Here is a 20,373-nt window from a genome sequence, read left to right on the forward strand (position 1 = left end):
CAGTGTATGCTTCCAGGCCCTTGTCTGAATCACAAAATTACAACTTCTCTGATTATGCAGAGATTTGACTCCCATATGATTTGTTTTGACTTGAAAAAGGCATTTTTGATGATAGGACTCAAGAAAGAGGATCAGAATAGATTGTTGTTCTTATGGTATCGAAATATTCTTAAGGGTGACTTTACTGTTGTGGGCTATAGGAACAAGCGTTTAAGTTTTGGCCTAAGGCCTAGCCCTTGTCATCTCATGCTAGCTTTGTTCAAGATCTTGATATTGGATGTCGAGAGTGACAACAAGGAAATGGTTAACTTAAAGAAATCGCTGTATAATACCATTTACATGGACAATGGGTCATATTCGTGTAACTCTGCCAAGGCTTTATATGAAGCGTACTACTGTCTCCCTAATATCTTTGGACCATACAAATTTGAATTGCAACAATTCGTAACAAACGATGCAGAACTGCAAGAAATAATTGACCGAGATTATGATAGTGAAACACCCAAAGAGGAAAAGTTGCTCGGCATGGTTTGGGATAGGGAAGCAGACACACTAGGCCCTGGTAAGATTTTCCTCGATACGCAAGCTAGCACAAAGAGGTCAATTTTGTCAGCATTGAATAGTATCTATGATATATTTAATATCTATGGACCAATCTTGAACAGGGCCAGGCTGTTTCTTAAAAAGCTTCAAGAAGACAAGACTATCACATGGGATAGCCCTCTCTCAGAAACATTAAAAAGGGAATGGACACTTATTGGAAAACAGGTGAATTCTACTCCTAAAGTAGTAATTCCTAGATTCCTGGGTAGGAGAGATGGTACTTATAAACTAGTAGCATTTTCAGATGCAAGTAAGGATATTTATGGAACTGTGGTGTATATTGTAAATGTCTTCAATGGTAATAAAAGTTTTTTGACAGCCAAGAGCAGGGTCGTTAACAAACAGTTAGAGAAGAAAACCATTCCTGTAATTGAATTTCAAGCTTTGGGACTAGCCACAGAGACTGTAATCAGTTTATTTCAAGAACTTGCTGGTCAATCAGTCATTACTCCAATCAAAATTGTGAGCATGGCGATATATTCAGACAGTATGGTTGCTCTTAATTGGCTTTACTCTTATACATATAAATATGATAAATTGCAGAAGAAAGGAGTTTTTATTCAAAATAGGTTGAAAGCTATAGGTGACTTGTGCCAAGTTTTCCCAATAACATTTTCATTTGTGAATGCATATGATAATCCTGCAGATTATATTAGTAGATGTGTCTCATACAGGAGACTTCAGAAGACTGCGTATCATGGTGGACCCGAGTTTCTTAAGAAACTTCATAAAAATGAGGTTCAGTTTAGTTTCAAGGTGCCAAACCCCCTTGAAAAGAGAGATGAAGTACCTGGCCCTGAAAGGGAAGATACTTCCTTAATCACTGTCTCAACAGATTCTGAAAGTAAAGAAAATAACAAGAAAGACATCAATAGCATTGAACACTTGATACCCCTGACTAAGTTTTCCAGTTTCCATAAGCTAGCAACTGTTCATAGGATGGTGTTGAAATTCATCAAAACCATCAGAGAAAAACTAACAAATAAAGGAATCGACGTTCATTGGGGAAATTGTGTCAAGGAGAAAAATCTTTATGCTTTAGCATGTAGGCAGATAATAGGTAAAGAACAGGAAAATAACTTCCCAGAAGTTTGTGAATTCTTCAAGAAAAGTCATACATTAAAAAGAAACATTCCCAATTTGGTAACTCAAATGAATATTTTCCAGAGCAAAGACACTTTGCTAAGAATCCGGAGTAAATTCGGAAGAAACGAACAGATTTTCTTTCCTGTGCTGTTACCTAAGCATAGTTTGCTAACTAAATTGCTTATTCGTGATATGCATGTTAGTCTAGGACACGCTGGTGTGTATTCGATCTTGGCTCAGTTACGTAAGCAATTTTGGATAATCCACTTTTATTCCACAGTAAAGAAGGTACTTAGAGAATGTATAACTTGTAGAAGGCTTAATGAGAGACCAATCAAAGCAAATCAGAGTGCCTATAGGGATTTTCGGAGCAATCCACCACCTATTCCATACAGGTATATTTTCATAGATTACATCGGTCCTTATACAGTAATATGGAATGGTGAAAGGAAGAAGATTTGGTTATTATGCGTGACATGTTTGTGGAGTCGTGCCATCAACTTGAAGATATGTTTATCTGCTGATACTCGAGACTTTCTCAAGGCCTTCCAACTACACATATATGAGTTTGGCATCCCGGAATTTTGCATATCTGATTTGGGATCCCAGCTAACTGCTGGTAGTAGAATCATTGGAACCTTTCTCAACGATTTTGAAACGCATGCCTTCTTTGAAGAAAATGACATTAAGCCCCTGAAGTTCGAGCATTATGCCAAAGGTAATAGTTCTTTGGGTTCGCTAGTTGAAAGCTGTGTAAAAATGGTGAAAAAGCTAATTTTTAGTTCTATTAAGAACACTGCTAGATTATCAAGATTTTTACTTCCTTATTTGTCAAACTGTCCATCTTATTAACAAAAGACCAATTGCTTTTAAGGATAGTCTGAGAGATGCTTGTATTGATAATGTAGAAAAACCAATAACTCCTGAGTGTTTACTTAAAGGCTATGATCTGGTATCAGTGAACATTATTCCCGAGTTGCAGAATTCTTCTTCAGATGACACCAATTGGGTGCCTGGTAGTAGTGCTATTGATGATGTTAAGGATAATTACTATAAGCTTAGACAAGCTAGAAACAGACTAGTTGAGGCATATCATTCAGAATTTCTTGCAACTCTCATTAATCAAGCAGTAGATAAAAGGGATCGTTACAGACCTATCAATCATAAAACCTTGGCTGTTGGAGATATTGTTCTGTTAAAAGAGGATGCAAGCAAACCAAGTACTTATCCACTTGGTATAGTAAAGAAGACAGAAGTAAATCACCTAGGGGAAGTAAAAGCAGCTCGTGTGCTTAAGGGTAAGTCTCGTGAAGTTGTGTACAGGACAACAGATTCACTCATTTTGCTTCTTCCTAAAGAAGGATTTCATACTGTTGTTGAAGTTGAAACTGAATTACCTATTGATCAATTAAAAGTCAGAGAGAGAAGTAAACGGGCCGCTGCACTTGAATCTATGAGAAACACAGAACTCTTGGTTCAAGAGGGCCTAGTATAATAGGCTTACATGGTTATGTATATTACCATATTCTTTGGGGTAAGATACACATGGGCTATAAAGAGTGTGTAATGAAATTGTTGCTGGGAGTGAGTAAAGGGTGAACAAATGGTTTCTTTGATTAAACTTAGTAAACTTTAATCAAATTGTTGCTGGGAGTATACAAAATATATCAAAGATATATTTCACATTTATTGTTTACTTGACAGTATGTTATTTCTCTTTTATTTACATAAACTCCCGGATACCTTTTAAAATATTTTGTTTCTTGTTAAGCATGGGATTTAGGAGTTTATGTTTTGAGTTCCTTCTACTTCTCATGAATCGTAATCACCAAGTTGTAATTAGCTATTTAGATTTACTATTATTACTTTATTGTGGCTAAAGTTCATGTTCATAAAGTTAATTTGACTGATTCATGATAAATGTTTTCTTGATTAACCTTTTCAAACCCAAAGCTATAAACGAAATAACAAAGTTTAGCAGAGGCGACCATATAATGTCTCGAAGAAGAGGTGACGATATAACTGCCAAAACGCAGAAGAGCAGTTGTGACTCGAAGACCAGAACGACAGGACCTGTTGTTGAACACTCCTACATGTATCAGCCGATCTGCTTATAGTCTTCATGGATGACAGAGTTTAATGGTATAATTAATATGAAGATTTACTATTAAGAAGTTTGCCGAGGACAGCTACCATTGACGATGAAGGCGAAATTCAACAAAACTACCGAAGGATTTGGGGAGAGAAAGGAGACGGGTTTTAAGCAGTTTGGAGGTAAGAATCGAGTTACATTTACGCGTGTTTCAGTCGATTTTCAAATTGCTTACAGTATATATGAACTTTGTCGGTTCATTAACCTAACTTGCACGTCCTATAAAATATTACCTGATAGTTCGTGATATTTAGAAGGAACTTGATAATTGTTATAAGTGTTATTTTCTTGTGAACTTTTGTAAAACTCAACGAGGTTTAAGTATCAGAGGTTAAGCTAACGAGTAACTCAGTTCTTTCATATATTAACGTTAAAAAACTTCTAAAAACTTTAAGACTGAGCTATTGAGCTTGCTTATATGTTGGCTAAGTAGACTAAGCACTGGAAAAAACTTATACTAAATTTTAAGCTAGGCATATATCTTAGTAAATAACTTTAAATTTGAATCAGGCTAGCCTAAAACTTAGCTAAATACTAAGAATATTACGATCTTTGCTATATAATTTATTACATTTTATATATTTACATTTAAGTAAAACATTTAAGGCTTACGCCTTAGTCTAAACCATAGATGGCCATGACCTCTATTATAGATATTTCATTGTATTGTCAGGTTATGGAAAAATTCAGTGGTGACCATGTTGTGCTGGAGTGGTGTCTGGCGTAAGGTCATCTCTCTAAGAATATAGCACGGTTTGGAAGGGTTACAGTGCACAAAGGACAAGGATTCTCTCAAGCAAAGGGATTAAATTTTATTTTACTCAGTTATAAATTTTCTATTTCATTTTGACTGTTGTAATTAAATATAAATTAAACGATTTCTTTAATTTACCCTGTCACCATTAATTTGTATATCATTGCATGATATGTTTTTCCATATGGCGACCGTGACAGGATACGTGCAATCCTTAACCTCCCTGTCCTTTGTGTTGTAAGCCTTTTATTGTGGGTGGGGCTGTCCTCGGCTTCTTTATTTTTCATATTTGATATAGGCTTATTGGTATATGTAGTGAAAGCATCAAATTTGTGCTCATTATTTGAATATTTTTATTGAAGTGAATATATGTGTTTTGTAACACGGATAAATATTCGTTATTGCTAGAAACTTTGATTTGTGTTTATCTAGGTTTGGTATTAGATTAACTTTGTAGAATTATTAACATGTCTGAGGATATATTGAAGAAACGGCGTTCTTACGCTCGGCAAAGAGTAACAAAGATATATAATACAGTTCAATCGAATCTCGAAGGATTGTCTGACCAAGATAGACTTTTGTATATTCACAGACTTGAACAGTTAGAAAAAGAACTGTTAGGGTTAGACCAGGAAATATTGAACTATGTCATAGATAAGGAAGACGAAAGCTCCATTGAACAAAAGATTTTCACAGATGAAGACTACCAGAAAAAGATAATGTCGGCTTTATTAAGTTTACAAAGGCAACAGGCTTCTAGTTTAGAAACTGTAACCACGCCTACCCCGGTAGTTAACCTTAAGAATAAGTTAAGGATGCCTCAAGTTCCTTTCCCTGAATATGACAACACCAAGGGTCAGTGTTTAGTAAAGTTCTTTTATGAATTTGAAAAATTGACTGACAAACAAAATTGGTCAAATCACTTGAAGTTTATGTATCTACGAAATCAGTTGTCAAAGTCTCCAAAGGCACTTGTGGATTCTCTTGATATTGATAACCAGTCATATGACGAGGCAAAGAAATTATTATTGCAAGCATTTGCAACTCCATTAACACAAAAATATGATGCAATTAAGAAACTTGTAGAATTGAAGTTAACTTTATCAGGTGATCCATATGCCTTTGTAGCCTCGATGAAAACTATTATGAATGCATTCAAAAAGCTTGACGTCAAAGTTGACGATGTTCTCCAGTACTTCATATGGCATGGTCTTAATGATCGCTTTCAATCTTTACTAATTCAGATAACAAATGAAAGCAAACCCTCATTAAGTGAAATTGAAAGTAACATATTTGAGGCTGTTGAGAGGTATAACAGAACGAATGAAAGAAATTTTGAGCAAAAGGAGAAAACTAGGACTAAGAATATAGAATCAAGCACAACTCTCGCAACCAAAGTTAGTGTTAGCCCTAAATATAAGTCATGTATCCTATGTACAAAGGATGGTAAGCAAGATACCGCACATTTGCTAGTAAATTGCCCAGTTTTTGCGAATCCTAAAATGAAAGTAGAGAAACTTAAAGAGCTGAATGCTTGTGTTAGGTGTGGCTATCATAATCATGTGACTCGTCAGTGTAAATTCAAGTTTACCCAAAGGTGTAGAAATTGCAGTGGATGGCATTTTACATACCTGTGTGTTGCTAAGGAGAGGCTTAATAGTTCCAGTACTAAAGCTTCTGATTCTAGTAATACTGAATCCACTGAAACCTCTATGCATACTAGTGGGAAAAAGCCAGAACCGAAGCATACTTTAAATAGCCTCACATTAGCTGAAATTCATCAAAATGTTACTGGTGGTGCTGCAATTTTACCAACTTTTACATGTTCTGTGGCTGAAGAAGATAATGTGGTTCGAGTTTTACGAGATTGTGGTAGCCAGAGAAATTTTATTTGTGATAAGCATGTAAACCATATGAAGTTCCCTGTCTTAGCAAAAAACGTCCATATGACTATTCATGGTTTTAATTCTACTAGGGACCTTGTAACTGATATTGTTAATGTACCTCTCAAGTTAGGTAGGGCATGGCATTCCATCGAAGCAGTCGTTGTACCCAGTATTGATATAGAGTTGAAACTGGAGGGCTTAAATGTCATTGTTAAAGAATTTCAAGATAGACATTACATTTTAGCAGATAAGTTTCTTAGTGGTAGTGTAGACACTATTGGTAACATTGGTCTTATCTTGGGAAATGATGCTGACTTTTTGCTGTCGCTAACTACACACAAGTTTGGATTAAGCAATCCCTCTGTGTATCTTGACACTCCAGTTGGTGTCATGCTCACAGGTAATATTAACAGAATGATGAAAAACTTGGATTATTTACCTAACATTAATATTGGAAATAGTTCACATACTGCGGTTAGCACTCAAGGAAACACACTTTGTATGGTAGGGGAATCTGCCAAGACTAATAGACTATTACAATTCCTCGATAAACATATCTTTTTGGCAGTCTCTCAGTCTGAACTTCGAGATGACGATGTTGACTTGATATCCAACAGATCACTGGCGAGTATCAAAGTTCAAGAAGTCAACACTAATTCCACCTATGCTATTTTTAACAAAAAGGGTAAGCTAAAGCAGTCTGAATTGATTAAAGCTACGGAAGAAATGCTTGAAAAGCAATGCATTGAATATCTGGACTATGAAAAATCCCAGCTATCTGAAGATGACACAGAAACCAATAAAAAGCTAGTAAAGTATGTTCTTGATAGTACAGAACGAGATGAAGAGGGTAGACTAGTAATGCCACTGATGTGGAACAACAAGATATCCCATTTGTTAGGTAAGAACTTCAGTTTATCCCGGATGATACTGAAGTCTAATTTAACACGTATGAAGAATAAACCTGAGCATTTAAAGATGGTTAATGATTTATTTAAAGAACAACAAAATCTGGGAATCATAGAGAAAATTGAAGATATTAATTCTTTTATAAATGAACATCCAGAAGCTAGTTTCTTGCCTCATATGCCTGTGTTCAAAATGGCCAGAGACACGACTAAGTGTCGAGTCGTGTTTCTGTCTAACTTGTGTGAGAAAAACAAATCTGCGAAGAGCACTTATAGTCACAATCAGTGTATGCTTCCAGGCCCTTGTCTGAATCACAAAATTACAACTTCTCTGATTATGCAGAGATTTGACTCCCATATGATTTGTTTTGACTTGAAAAAGGCATTTTTGATGATAGGACTCAAGGAAGAGGATCAGAATAGATTGTTGTTCTTATGGTATCGAAATATTCTTAAGGGTGACTTTACTGTTGTGGGCTATAGGAACAAGCGTTTAAGTTTTGGCCTAAGGCCTAGCCCTTGTCATCTCATGCTAGCTTTGTTCAAGATCTTGATATTGGATGTCGAGAGTGACAACAAGGAAATGGTTAACTTAAAGAAATCGCTGTATAATACCATTTACATGGACAATGGGTCATATTCGTGTAACTCTGCCAAGGCTTTATATGAAGCGTACTACTGTCTCCCTAATATCTTTGGACCATACAAATTTGAATTGCAACAATTCGTAACAAACGATGCAGAACTGCAAGAAATAATTGACCGAGATTATGATAGTGAAACACCCAAAGAGGAAAAGTTGCTCGGCATGGTTTGGGATAGGGAAGCAGACACACTAGGCCCTGGTAAGATTTTCCTCGATACGCAAGCTAGCACAAAGAGGTCAATTTTGTCAGCATTGAATAGTATCTATGATATATTTAATATCTATGGACCAATCTTGAACAGGGCCAGGCTGTTTCTTAAAAAGCTTCAAGAAGACAAGACTATCACATGGGATAGCCCTCTCTCAGAACCATTAAAAAGGGAATGGACACTTATTGGAAAACAGTTGAATTCTACTCCTAAAGTAGTAATTCCTAGATTCCTGGGTAGGAGAGATGGTACTTATAAACTAGTAGCATTTTCAGATGCAAGTAAGGATATTTATGGAACTGTGGTGTATATTGTAAATGTCTTCAATGGTAATAAAAGTTTTTTGACAGCCAAGAGCAGGGTCGTTAACAAACAGTTAGAGAAGAAAACCATTCCTGTAATTGAATTTCAAGCTTTGGGACTAGCCACAGAGACTGTAATCAGTTTATTTCAAGAACTTGCTGGTCAATCAGTCATTACTCCAATCAAAATTGTGAGCATGGCGATATATTCAGACAGTATGGTTGCTCTTAATTGGCTTTACTCTTATACATATAAATATGATAAATTGCAGAAGAAAGGAGTTTTTATTCAAAATAGGTTGAAAGCTATAGGTGACTTGTGCCAAGTTTTCCCAATAACATTTTCATTTGTGAATGCATATGATAATCCTGCAGATTATATTAGTAGATGTGTCTCATACAGGAGACTTCAGAAGACTGCGTATCATGGTGGACCCGAGTTTCTTAAGAAACTTCATAAAAATGAGGTTCAGTTTAGTTTCAAGGTGCCAAACCCCCTTGAAAAGAGAGATGAAGTACCTGGCCCTGAAAGGGAAGATACTTCCTTAATCACTGTCTCAACAGATTCTGAAAGTAAAGAAAATAACAAGAAAGACATCAATAGCATTGAACACTTGATACCCCTGACTAAGTTTTCCAGTTTCCATAAGCTAGCAACTGTTCATAGGATGGTGTTGAAATTCATCAAAACCATCAGAGAAAAACTAACAAATAAAGGAATCGACGTTCATTGGGGAAATTGTGTCAAGGAGAAAAATCTTTATGCTTTAGCATGTAGGCAGATAATAGGTAAAGAACAGGAAAATAACTTCCCAGAAGTTTGTGAATTCTTCAAGAAAAGTCATACATTAAAAAGAAACATTCCCAATTTGGTAACTCAAATGAATATTTTCCAGAGCAAAGACACTTTGCTAAGAATCCGGAGTAAATTCGGAAGAAACGAACAGATTTTCTTTCCTGTGCTGTTACCTAAGCATAGTTTGCTAACTAAATTGCTTATTCGTGATATGCATGTTAGTCTAGGACACGCTGGTGTGTATTCGATCTTGGCTCAGTTACGTAAGCAATTTTGGATAATCCACTTTTATTCCACAGTAAAGAAGGTACTTAGAGAATGTATAACTTGTAGAAGGCTTAATGAGAGACCAATCAAAGCAAATCAGAGTGCCTATAGGGATTTTCGGAGCAATCCACCACCTATTCCATACAGGTATATTTTCATAGATTACATCGGTCCTTATACAGTAATATGGAATGGTGAAAGGAAGAAGATTTGGTTATTATGCGTGACATGTTTGTGGAGTCGTGCCATCAACTTGAAGATATGTTTATCTGCTGATACTCGAGACTTTCTCAAGGCCTTCCAACTACACATATATGAGTTTGGCATCCCGGAATTTTGCATATCTGATTTGGGATCCCAGCTAACTGCTGGTAGTAGAATCATTGGAACCTTTCTCAACGATTTTGAAACGCATGCCTTCTTTGAAGAAAATGACATTAAGCCCCTGAAGTTCGAGCATTATGCCAAAGGTAATAGTTCTTTGGGTTCGCTAGTTGAAAGCTGTGTAAAAATGGTGAAAAAGCTAATTTTTAGTTCTATTAAGAACACTGCTAGATTATCAAGATTTTTACTTCCTTATTTGTCAAACTGTCCATCTTATTAACAAAAGACCAATTGCTTTTAAGGATAGTCTGAGAGATGCTTGTATTGATAATGTAGAAAAACCAATAACTCCTGAGTGTTTACTTAAAGGCTATGATCTGGTATCAGTGAACATTATTCCCGAGTTACAGAATTCTTCTTCAGATGACACCAATTGGGTGCCTGGTAGTAGTGCTATTGATGATGTTAAGGATAATTACTATAAGCTTAGACAAGCTAGAAACAGACTAGTTGAGGCATATCATTCAGAATTTCTTGCAACTCTCATTAATCAAGCAGTAGATAAAAGGGATCGTTACAGACCTATCAATCATAAAACCTTGGCTGTTGGAGATATTGTTCTGTTAAAAGAGGATGCAAGCAAACCAAGTACTTATCCACTTGGTATAGTAAAGAAGACAGAAGTAAATCACCTAGGGGAAGTAAAAGCAGCTCGTGTGCTTAAGGGTAAGTCTCGTGAAGTTGTGTACAGGACAACAGATTCACTCATTTTGCTTCTTCCTAAAGAAGGATTTCATACTGTTGTTGAAGTTGAAACTGAATTACCTATTGATCAATTAAAAGTCAGAGAGAGAAGTAAACGGGCCGCTGCACTTGAATCTATGAGAAACACAGAACTCTTGGTTCAAGAGGGCCTAGTATAATAGGCTTACATGGTTATGTATATTACAATATTCTTTGGGGTAAGATACACATGGGCTATAAAGAGTGTGTAATGAAATTGTTGCTGGGAGTGAGTAAAGGGTGAACAAATGGTTTCTTTGATTAAACTTAGTAAACTTTAATCAAATTGTTGCTGGGAGTATACAAAATATATCAAAGATATATTTCACATTTATTGTTTACTTGACAGTATGTTATTTCTCTTTTATTTACATAAACTCCCGGATACCTTTTAAAATATTTTGTTTCTTGTTAAGCATGGGATTTAGGAGTTTATGTTTTGAGTTCCTTCTACTTCTCATGAATCGTAATCACCAAGTTGTAATTAGCTATTTAGATTTACTATTATTACTTTATTGTGGCTAAAGTTCATGTTCATAAAGTTAATTTGACTGATTCATGATAAATGTTTTCTTGATTAACCTTTTCAAACCCAAAGCTATAAACGAAATAACAAAGTTTAGCAGAGGCGACCATATAATGTCTCGAAGAAGAGGTGACGATATAACTGCCAAAACGCAGAAGAGCAGTTGTGACTCCAAGACCAGAACGACAGGACCTGTTGTTGAACACTCCTACATGTATCAGCCGATCTGCTTATAGTCTTCATGGATGACAGAGTTTAATGGTATAATTAATATGAAGATTTACTATTAAGAAGTTTGCCGAGGACAGCTACCATTGACGATGAAGGCGAAATTCAACAAAACTACCGAAGGATTTGGGGAGAGAAAGGAGACGGGTTTTAAGCAGTTTGGAGGTAAGAATCGAGTTACATTTACGCGTGTTTCAGTCGATTTTCAAATTGCTTACAGTATATATGAACTTTGTCGGTTCATTAACCTAACTTGCACGTCCTATAAAATATTACCTGATAGATCGTGATATTTAGAAGGAACTTGATAATTGTTATAAGTGTTATTTTCTTGTTAACTTTTGTAAAACTCAACGAGGTTTAAGTATCAGAGGTTAAGCTAACGAGTAACTCAGTTCTTTCATATATTAACGTTAAAAAACTTCTAAAAACTTTAAGACTGAGCTATTGAGCTTGCTTATATGTTGGCTAAGTAGACTAAGCACTGGAAAAAACTTATACTAAATTTTAAGCTAGGCATTTATCCTAGTAAATAACTTTAAATTTGTATCAGGCTAGCCTAAAACTTAGCTAAATACTAAGAATATTACGATCTTTGCTATCTAATTTATTACATTTTATATATTTACATTTAAGTAAAACATTTAAGGCTTACGCCTTAGTCTAAACCATAGATGGCCATGACCTCTATTATAGATATTTCATTGTATTGTCAGGTTATGGAAAAATTCAGTGGTGACCATGTTGTGCTGGAGTGGTGTCTGGCGTAAGGTCATCTCTCTAAGAATATAGCACGGTTTGGAAGGGTTACAGTGCACAAAGGACAAGGATTCTCTCAAGCAAAGGGATTAAATTTTATTTTACTCAGTTATAAATTTTCTATTTCATTTTGACTGTTGTAATTAAATATAAATTAAACGATTTCTTTAATTTACCCTGTCACCATTAATTTGTATATCATTGCATGATATGTTTTTCCATATGGCGACCGTGACAGGATACGTGCAATCCTTAACCTCCCTGTCCTTTGTGTTGTAAGCCTTTTATTGTGGGTGGGGCTGTCCTCGGCTTCTTTATTTTTCATATTTGATATAGGCTTATTGGTATATGTAGTGAAAGCATCAAATTTGTGCTCATTATTTGAATATTTTTATTGAAGTGAATATATGTGTTTTGTAACACGGATAAATATTCGTTATTGCTAGAAACTTGTGTTTATCTAGGTTTGGTATTAGATTAACTTTGTAGAATTATTAACATGTCTGAGGATATATTGAAGAAACGGCGTTCTTACGCTCGGCAAAGAGTAACAAAGATATATAATACAGTTCAATCGAATCTCGAAGGATTGTCTGACCAAGATAGACTTTTGTATATTCACAGACTTGAACAGTTAGAAAAAGAACTGTTAGGGTTAGACCAGGAAATATTGAACTATGTCATAGATAAGGAAGACGAAAGCTCCATTGAACAAAAGATTTTCACAGATGAAGACTACCAGAAAAAGATAATGTCGGCTTTATTAAGTTTACAAAGGCAACAGGCTTCTAGTTTAGAAACTGTAACCACGCCTACCCCGGTAGTTAACCTTAAGAATGAGTTAAGGATGCCTCAAGTTCCTTTACCTGAATATGACAACACCAAGGGTCAGTGTTTAGTAAAGTTCTTTTATGAATTTGAAAAATTGACTGACAAACAAAATTGGTCAAATCACTTGAAGTTTATGTATCTACGAAATCAGTTGTCAAAGTCTCCAAAGGCACTTGTGGATTCTCTTGATATTGATAACCAGTCATATGACGAGGCAAAGAAATTATTATTGCAAGCATTTGCAACTCCATTAACACAAAAATATGATGCAATTAAGAAACTTGTAGAATTGAAGTTAACTTTATCAGGTGATCCATATGCCTTTGTAGCCTCGATGAAAACTATTATGAATGCATTCAAAAAGCTTGACGTCAAAGTTGACGATGTTCTCCAGTACTTCATATGGCATGGTCTTAATGATCGCTTTCAATCTTTACTAATTCAGATAACAAATGAAAGCAAACCCTCATTAAGTGAAATTGAAAGTAACATATTTGAGGCTGTTGAGAGGTATAACAGAACGAATGAAAGAAATTTTGAGCAAAAGGAGAAAACTAGGACTAAGAATATAGAATCAAGCACAACTCTCGCAACCAAAGTTAGTGTTAGCCCTAAATATAAGTCATGTATCCTATGTACAAAGGATGGTAAGCAAGATACCGCACATTTGCTAGTAAATTGCCCAGTTTTTGCGAATCCTAAAATGAAAGTAGAGAAACTTAAAGAGCTGAATGCTTGTGTTAGGTGTGGCTATCATAATCATGTGACTCGTCAGTGTAAATTCAAGTTTACCCAAAGGTGTAGAAATTGCAGTGGATGGCATTTTACATACCTGTGTGTTGCTAAGGAGAGGCTTAATAGTTCCAGTACTAAAGCTTCTGATTCTAGTAATACTGAATCCACTGAAACCTCTATGCATACTAGTGGGAAAAAGCCAGAACCGAAGCATACTTTAAATAGCCTCACATTAGCTGAAATTCATCAAAATGTTACTGGTGGTGCTGCAATTTTACCAACTTTTACATGTTCTGTGGCTGAAGAAGATAATGTGGTTCGAGTTTTACGAGATTGTGGTAGCCAGAGAAATTTTATTTGTGATAAGCATGTAAACCATATGAAGTTCCCTGTCTTAGCAAAAAACGTCCATATGACTATTCATGGTTTTAATTCTACTAGGGACCTTGTAACTGATATTGTTAATGTACCTCTCAAGTTAGGTAGGGCATGGCATTCCATCGAAGCAGTCGTTGTACCCAGTATTGATATAGAGTTGAAACTGGAGGGCTTAAATGTCATTGTTAAAGAATTTCAAGATAGACATTACATTTTAGCAGATAAGTTTCTTAGTGGTAGTGTAGACACTATTGGTAACATTGGTCTTATCTTGGGAAATGATGCTGACTTTTTGCTGTCGCTAACTACACACAAGTTTGGATTAAGCAATCCCTCTGTGTATCTTGACACTCCAGTTGGTGTCATGCTCACAGGTAATATTAACAGAATGATGAAAAACTTGGATTATTTACCTAACATTAATATTGGAAATAGTTCACATACTGCGGTTAGCACTCAAGGAAACACACTTTGTATGGTAGGGGAATCTGCCAAGACTAATAGACTATTACAATTCCTCGATAAACATATCTTTTTGGCAGTCTCTCAGTCTGAACTTCGAGATGACGATGTTGACTTGATTTCCAACAGATCACTGGCGAGTATCAAAGTTCAAGAAGTCAACACTAATTCCACCTATGCTATTTTTAACAAAAAGGGTAAGCTAAAGCAGTCTGAATTGATTAAAGCTACGGAAGAAATGCTTGAAAAGCAATGCATTGAATATCTGGACTATGAAAAATCCCAGCTATCTGAAGATGACACAGAAACCAATAAAAAGCTAGTAAAGTATGTTCTTGATAGTACAGAACGAGATGAAGAAGGTAGACTAGTAATGCCACTGATGTGGAACAACAAGATATCCCATTTGTTAGGGAAGAACTTCAGTTTATCCCGGATGATACTGAAGTCTAATTTAACACGTATGAAGAATAAACCTGAGCATTTAAAGATAGTTAATGATGTATTTAAAGAACAACAAAATCTGGGAATCATAGAGAAAATTGAAGATATTAATTCTTTTATAAATAACCATCCAGAAGCTAGTTTCTTGCCTCATATGCCTGTGTTCAAAATGGCCAGAGACACGACTAAGTGTCGAGTCGTGTTTCTGTCTAACTTGTGTGAGAAAAACAAATCTGCGAAGAGCACTTATAGTCACAATCAGTGTATGCTTCCAGGCCCTTGTCTGAATCACAAAATTGCAACTTCTCTGATTATGCAGAGATTTGACTCCCATATGATTTGTTTTGACTTGAAAAAGGCATTTTTGATGATAGGACTCAAGGAAGAGGATCAGAATAGATTGTTGTTCTTATGGTATCGAAATATTCTTAAGAGTGACTTTACTGTTGTGGGCTATAGGAACAAGCGTTTAAGTTTTGGCCTAAGGCCTAGCCCTTGTCATCTCATGCTAGCTTTGTTCAAGATCTTGATATTGGATGTCGAGAGTGACAACAAGGAAATGGTTAACTTAAAGAAATCGCTGTATAATACCATTTACATGGACAATGGGTCATATTCGTGTAACTCTGCCAAGGCTTTATATGAAGCGTACTACTGTCTCCCTAATATCTTTGGACCATACAAATTTGAATTGCAACAATTCGTAACAAACGATGCAGAACTGCAAGAAATAATTGACCGAGATTATGATAGTGAAACACCCAAAGAGGAAAAGTTGCTTGACATGGTTTGGGATAGGGAAGCAGACACACTAGGCCCTGGTAAGATTTTCCTCGATACGCAAGCTAGCACAAAGAGGTCAATTTTGTCAGCATTGAATAGTATCTATGATATATTTAATATCTATGGACCAATCTTGAACAGGGCCAGGCTGTTTCTTAAAAAGCTTCAAGAAGACAAGACTATCACATGGGATAGCCCTCTCTCAGAAACATTAAAAAGGGAATGGACACTTATTGGAAAACAGGTGAATTCTACTCCTAAAGTAGTAATTCCTAGATTCCTGGGTAGGAGAGATGGTACTTATAAACTAGTAGCATTTTCAGATGCAAGTAAGGATATTTATGGAACTGTGGTGTATATTGTAAATGTCTTCAATGGTAATAAAAGTTTTTTGACAGCCAAGAGCAGGGTCGTTAACAAACAGTTAGAGAAGAAAACCATTCCTGTAATTGAATTTCAAGCTTTGGGACTAGCCACAGAGACTGTAATCAGTTTATTTCAAGAACTTGCTGGTCAATCAGTCATTACTCCAATCAAAATTGTGAGCATGGCGATATATTCAGACAGTATGGTTGCTCTTAATTGGCTTTACTCTTATACATATAAATATGATAAATTGCAGAAGAAAGGAGTTTTTATTCAAAATAGGTTGAAAGCTATAGGTGACTTGTGCCAAGTTTTCCCAATAACATTTTCATTTGTGAATGCATATGATAATCCTGCAGATTATATTAGTAGATGTGTCTCATACAGGAGACTTCAGAAGACTGCGTATCATGGTGGACCCGAGTTTCTTAAGAAACTTCATAAAAATGAGGTTCAGTTTAGTTTCAAGGTGCCAAACCCCCTTGAAAAGAGAGATGAAGTACCCGGCCCTGAAAGGGAAGATACTTCCTTAATCACTGTCTCAACAGATTCTGAAAGTAAAGAAAATAACAAGAAAGACATCAATAGCATTGAACACTTGATACCCCTGACTAAGTTTTCCAGTTTCCATAAGCTAGCAACTGTTCATAGGATGGTGTTGAAATTCATCAAAACCATCAGAGAAAAACTAACAAATAAAGGAATCGACGTTCATTGGGGAAATTGTGTCAAGGAGAAAAATCTTTATGCTTTAGCATGTAGGCAGATAATAGGTAAAGAACAGGAAAATAACTTCCCAGAAGTTTGTGAATTCTTCAAGAAAAGTCATACATTAAAAAGAAACATTCCCAATTTGGTAACTCAAATGAATATTTTCCAGAGCAAAGACACTTTGCTAAGAATCCGGAGTAAATTCGGAAGAAACGAACAGATTTTCTTTCCTGTGCTGTTACCTAAGCATAGTTTGCTAACTAAATTGCTTATTCGTGATATGCATGTTAGTCTAGGACACGCTGGTGTGTATTCGATCTTGGCTCAGTTACGTAAGCAATTTTGGATAATCCACTTTTATTCCACAGTAAAGAAGGTACTTAGAGAATGTATAACTTGTAGAAGGCTTAATGAGAGACCAATCAAAGCAAATCAGAGTGCCTATAGGGATTTTCGGAGCAATCCACCACCTATTCCATACAGGTATATTTTCATAGATTACATCGGTCCTTATACAGTAATATGGAATGGTGAAAGGAAGAAGATTTGGTTATTATGCGTGACATGTTTGTGGAGTCGTGCCATCAACTTGAAGATATGTTTATCTGCTGATACTCGAGACTTTCTCAAGGCCTTCCAACTACACATATATGAGTTTGGCATCCCGGAATTTTGCATATCTGATTTGGGATCCCAGCTAACTGCTGGTAGTAGAATCATTGGAACCTTTCTCAACGATTTTGAAACGCATGCCTTCTTTGAAGAAAATGACATTAAGCCCCTGAAGTTCGAGCATTATGCCAAAGGTAATAGTTCTTTGGGTTCGCTAGTTGAAAGCTGTGTAAAAATGGTGAAAAAGCTAATTTTTAGTTCTATTAAGAACACTGCTAGATTATCAAGATTTTTACTTCCTTATTTGTCAAACTGTCCATCTTATTAACAAAAGACCAATTGCTTTTAAGGATAGTCTGAGAGATGCTTGTATTGATAATGTAGAAAAACCAATAACTCCTGAGTGTTTACTTAAAGGCTATGATCTGGTATCAGTGAACATTATTCCCGAGTTGCAGAATTCTTCTTCAGATGACACCAATTAGGTACCTGGTAGTAGTGCTATTGATGATGTTAAGGATAATTACTATAAGCTTAGACAAGCTAGAAACAGACTAGTTGAGGCATATCATTCAGAATTTCTTGCAACTCTCATTAATCAAGCAGTAGATAAAAGGGATCGTTACAGACCTATCAATCATAAAACCTTGGCTGTTGGAGATATTGTTCTGTTAAAAGAGGATGCAAGCAAACCAAGTACTTATCCACTTGGTATAGTAAAGAAGACAGAAGTAAATCACCTAGGGGAAGTAAAAGCAGCTCGTGTGCTTAAGGGTAAGTCTCGTGAAGTTGTGTACAGGACAACAGATTCACTCATTTTGCTTCTTCCTAAAGAAGGATTTCATACTGTTGTTGAAGTTGAAACTGAATTACCTATTGATCAATTAAAAGTCAGAGAGAGAAGTAAACGGGCCGCTGCACTTGAATCTATGAGAAACACAGAACTCTTGGTTCAAGAGGGCCTAGTATAATAGGCTTACATGGTTATGTATATTACAATATTCTTTGGGGTAAGATACACATGGGCTATAAAGAGTGTGTAATGAAATTGTTGCTGGGAGTGAGTAAAGGGTGAACAAATGGTTTCTTTGATTAAACTTAGTAAACTTTAATCAAATTGTTGCTGGGAGTATACAAAATATATCAAAGATATATTTCACATTTATTGTTTACTTGACAGTATGTTATTTCTCTTTTATTTACATAAACTCCCGGATACCTTTTAAAATATTTTGTTTCTTGTTAAGCATGGGATTTAGGAGTTTATGTTTTGAGTTCCTTCTACTTCTCATGAATCGTAATCACCAAGTTGTAATTAGCTATTTAGATTTACTATTATTACTTTATTGTGGCTAAAGTTCATGTTCATAAAGTTAATTTGACTGATTCATGATAAATGTTTTCTTGATTAACCTTTTCAAACCCAAAGCTATAAACGAAATAACAAAGTTTAGCAGAGGCGACCATATAATGTCTCGAAGAAGAGGTGACGATATAACTGCCAAAACGCAGAAGAGCAGTTGTGACTCCAAGACCAGAACGACAGGACCTGTTGTTGAACACTCCTACATGTATCAGCCGATCTGCTTATAGTCTTCATGGATGACAGAGTTTAATGGTATAATTAATATGAAGATTTACTATTAAGAAGTTTGCCGAGGACAGCTACCATTGACGATGAAGGCGAAATTCAACAAAACTACCGAAGGATTTGGGGAGAGAAAGGAGACGGGTTTTAAGCAGTTTGGAGGTAAGAATCGAGTTACATTTACGCGTGTTTCAGTCGATTCTCAAATTGCTTATATATGAACTTTGTCGGTTCATTAACCTAACTTGCACGTCCTATAAAATATTACCTGATAGATCGTGATATTTAGAAGGAACTTGATAATTGTTATAAGTGTTATTTTCTTGTTAACTTTTGTAAAACTCAACGAGGTTTAAGTATCAGAGGTTAAGCTAACGAGTAACTCAGTTCTTTCATATATTAACGTTAAAAAACTTCTAAAAACTTTAAGACTGAGCTATTGAGCTTGCTTATATGTTGGCTAAGTAGACTAAGCACTGGAAAAAACTTATACTAAATTTTAAGCTAGGCATTTATCCTAGTAAATAACTTTAAATTTGTATCAGGCTAGCCTAAAACTTAGCTAAATACTAAGAATATTACGATCTTTGCTATCTAATTTATTACATTTTATATATTTACATTTAAGTAAAACATTTAAGGCTTACGCCTTAGTCTAAACCATAGATGGCCATGACCTCTATTATAGATATTTCATTGTATTGTCAGGTTATGGAAAAATTCAGTGGTGACCATGTTGTGCTGGAGTGGTGTCTGGCGTAAGGTCATCTCTCTAAGAATATAGCACGGTTTGGAAGGGTTACAGTGCACAAAGGACAAGGATTCTCTCAAGCAAAGGGATTAAATTTTATTTTACTCAGTTATAAATTTTCTATTTCATTTTGACTGTTGTAATTAAATATAAATTAAACGATTTCTTTAATTTACCCTGTCACCATTAATTTGTATATCATTGCATGATTTCAAGTAAAAAGTTTTTCCATACCTTATTCATGACTGTGGTTTGGCAAGTTTTCATCACCACGCTTGTCAACTGCGGATTGGTGATGGTGGGAGATTTACGTCTGATTGCTCACAGCAAATATAGCTATTGTGAGAAGCCATAGTACAGCTTTGTTGGTCATGGTGATATACTAACCCTTTCATCAGGTTAACAATCACAAAGGGAGGTGCATCATATATATATATATATATATATATATATATATATATATATATATATATATATATGCCT

The 20,373-nt window shown here is 35.5% G+C and overlaps 3 protein-coding genes across 3 annotated transcripts; all 3 read left to right on the forward strand.

The window, feature by feature from the left end:
- Window positions 1-54: 54 nt before the first annotated feature.
- On the forward strand, window positions 55-3,184 carry LOC137626932 (uncharacterized). Its single transcript, XM_068357917.1, has 2 exons — window positions 55-2,407; window positions 2,631-3,184. The coding sequence occupies exons 1-2, from the start codon at window positions 55-57 to the stop codon at window positions 3,182-3,184; spliced, it is 2,907 nt and encodes a 968-aa protein (XP_068214018.1).
- Window positions 3,185-5,062: 1,878 nt separating this feature from the next.
- Window positions 5,063-10,856, forward strand: LOC137626933 (uncharacterized). The gene is made up of 2 exons (XM_068357918.1): window positions 5,063-10,079; window positions 10,303-10,856. Exons 1-2 carry the CDS (start codon window positions 5,063-5,065, stop codon window positions 10,854-10,856), a joined length of 5,571 nt encoding a protein of 1,856 aa, XP_068214019.1.
- A 1,872-nt stretch (window positions 10,857-12,728) lies between these two features.
- On the forward strand, window positions 12,729-18,522 carry LOC137626934 (uncharacterized). The gene is made up of 2 exons (XM_068357919.1): window positions 12,729-17,745; window positions 18,158-18,522. The coding sequence occupies exons 1-2, from the start codon at window positions 12,729-12,731 to the stop codon at window positions 18,520-18,522; spliced, it is 5,382 nt and encodes a 1,793-aa protein (XP_068214020.1).
- The last annotated feature ends 1,851 nt before the right edge of the window (window positions 18,523-20,373 follow it).

The sequence above is a fragment of the Palaemon carinicauda genome, chromosome 34 (assembly GCF_036898095.1).
Source record: "Palaemon carinicauda isolate YSFRI2023 chromosome 34, ASM3689809v2, whole genome shotgun sequence".
In the NCBI taxonomy this organism is placed as follows: domain Eukaryota; kingdom Metazoa; phylum Arthropoda; class Malacostraca; order Decapoda; family Palaemonidae; genus Palaemon; species Palaemon carinicauda.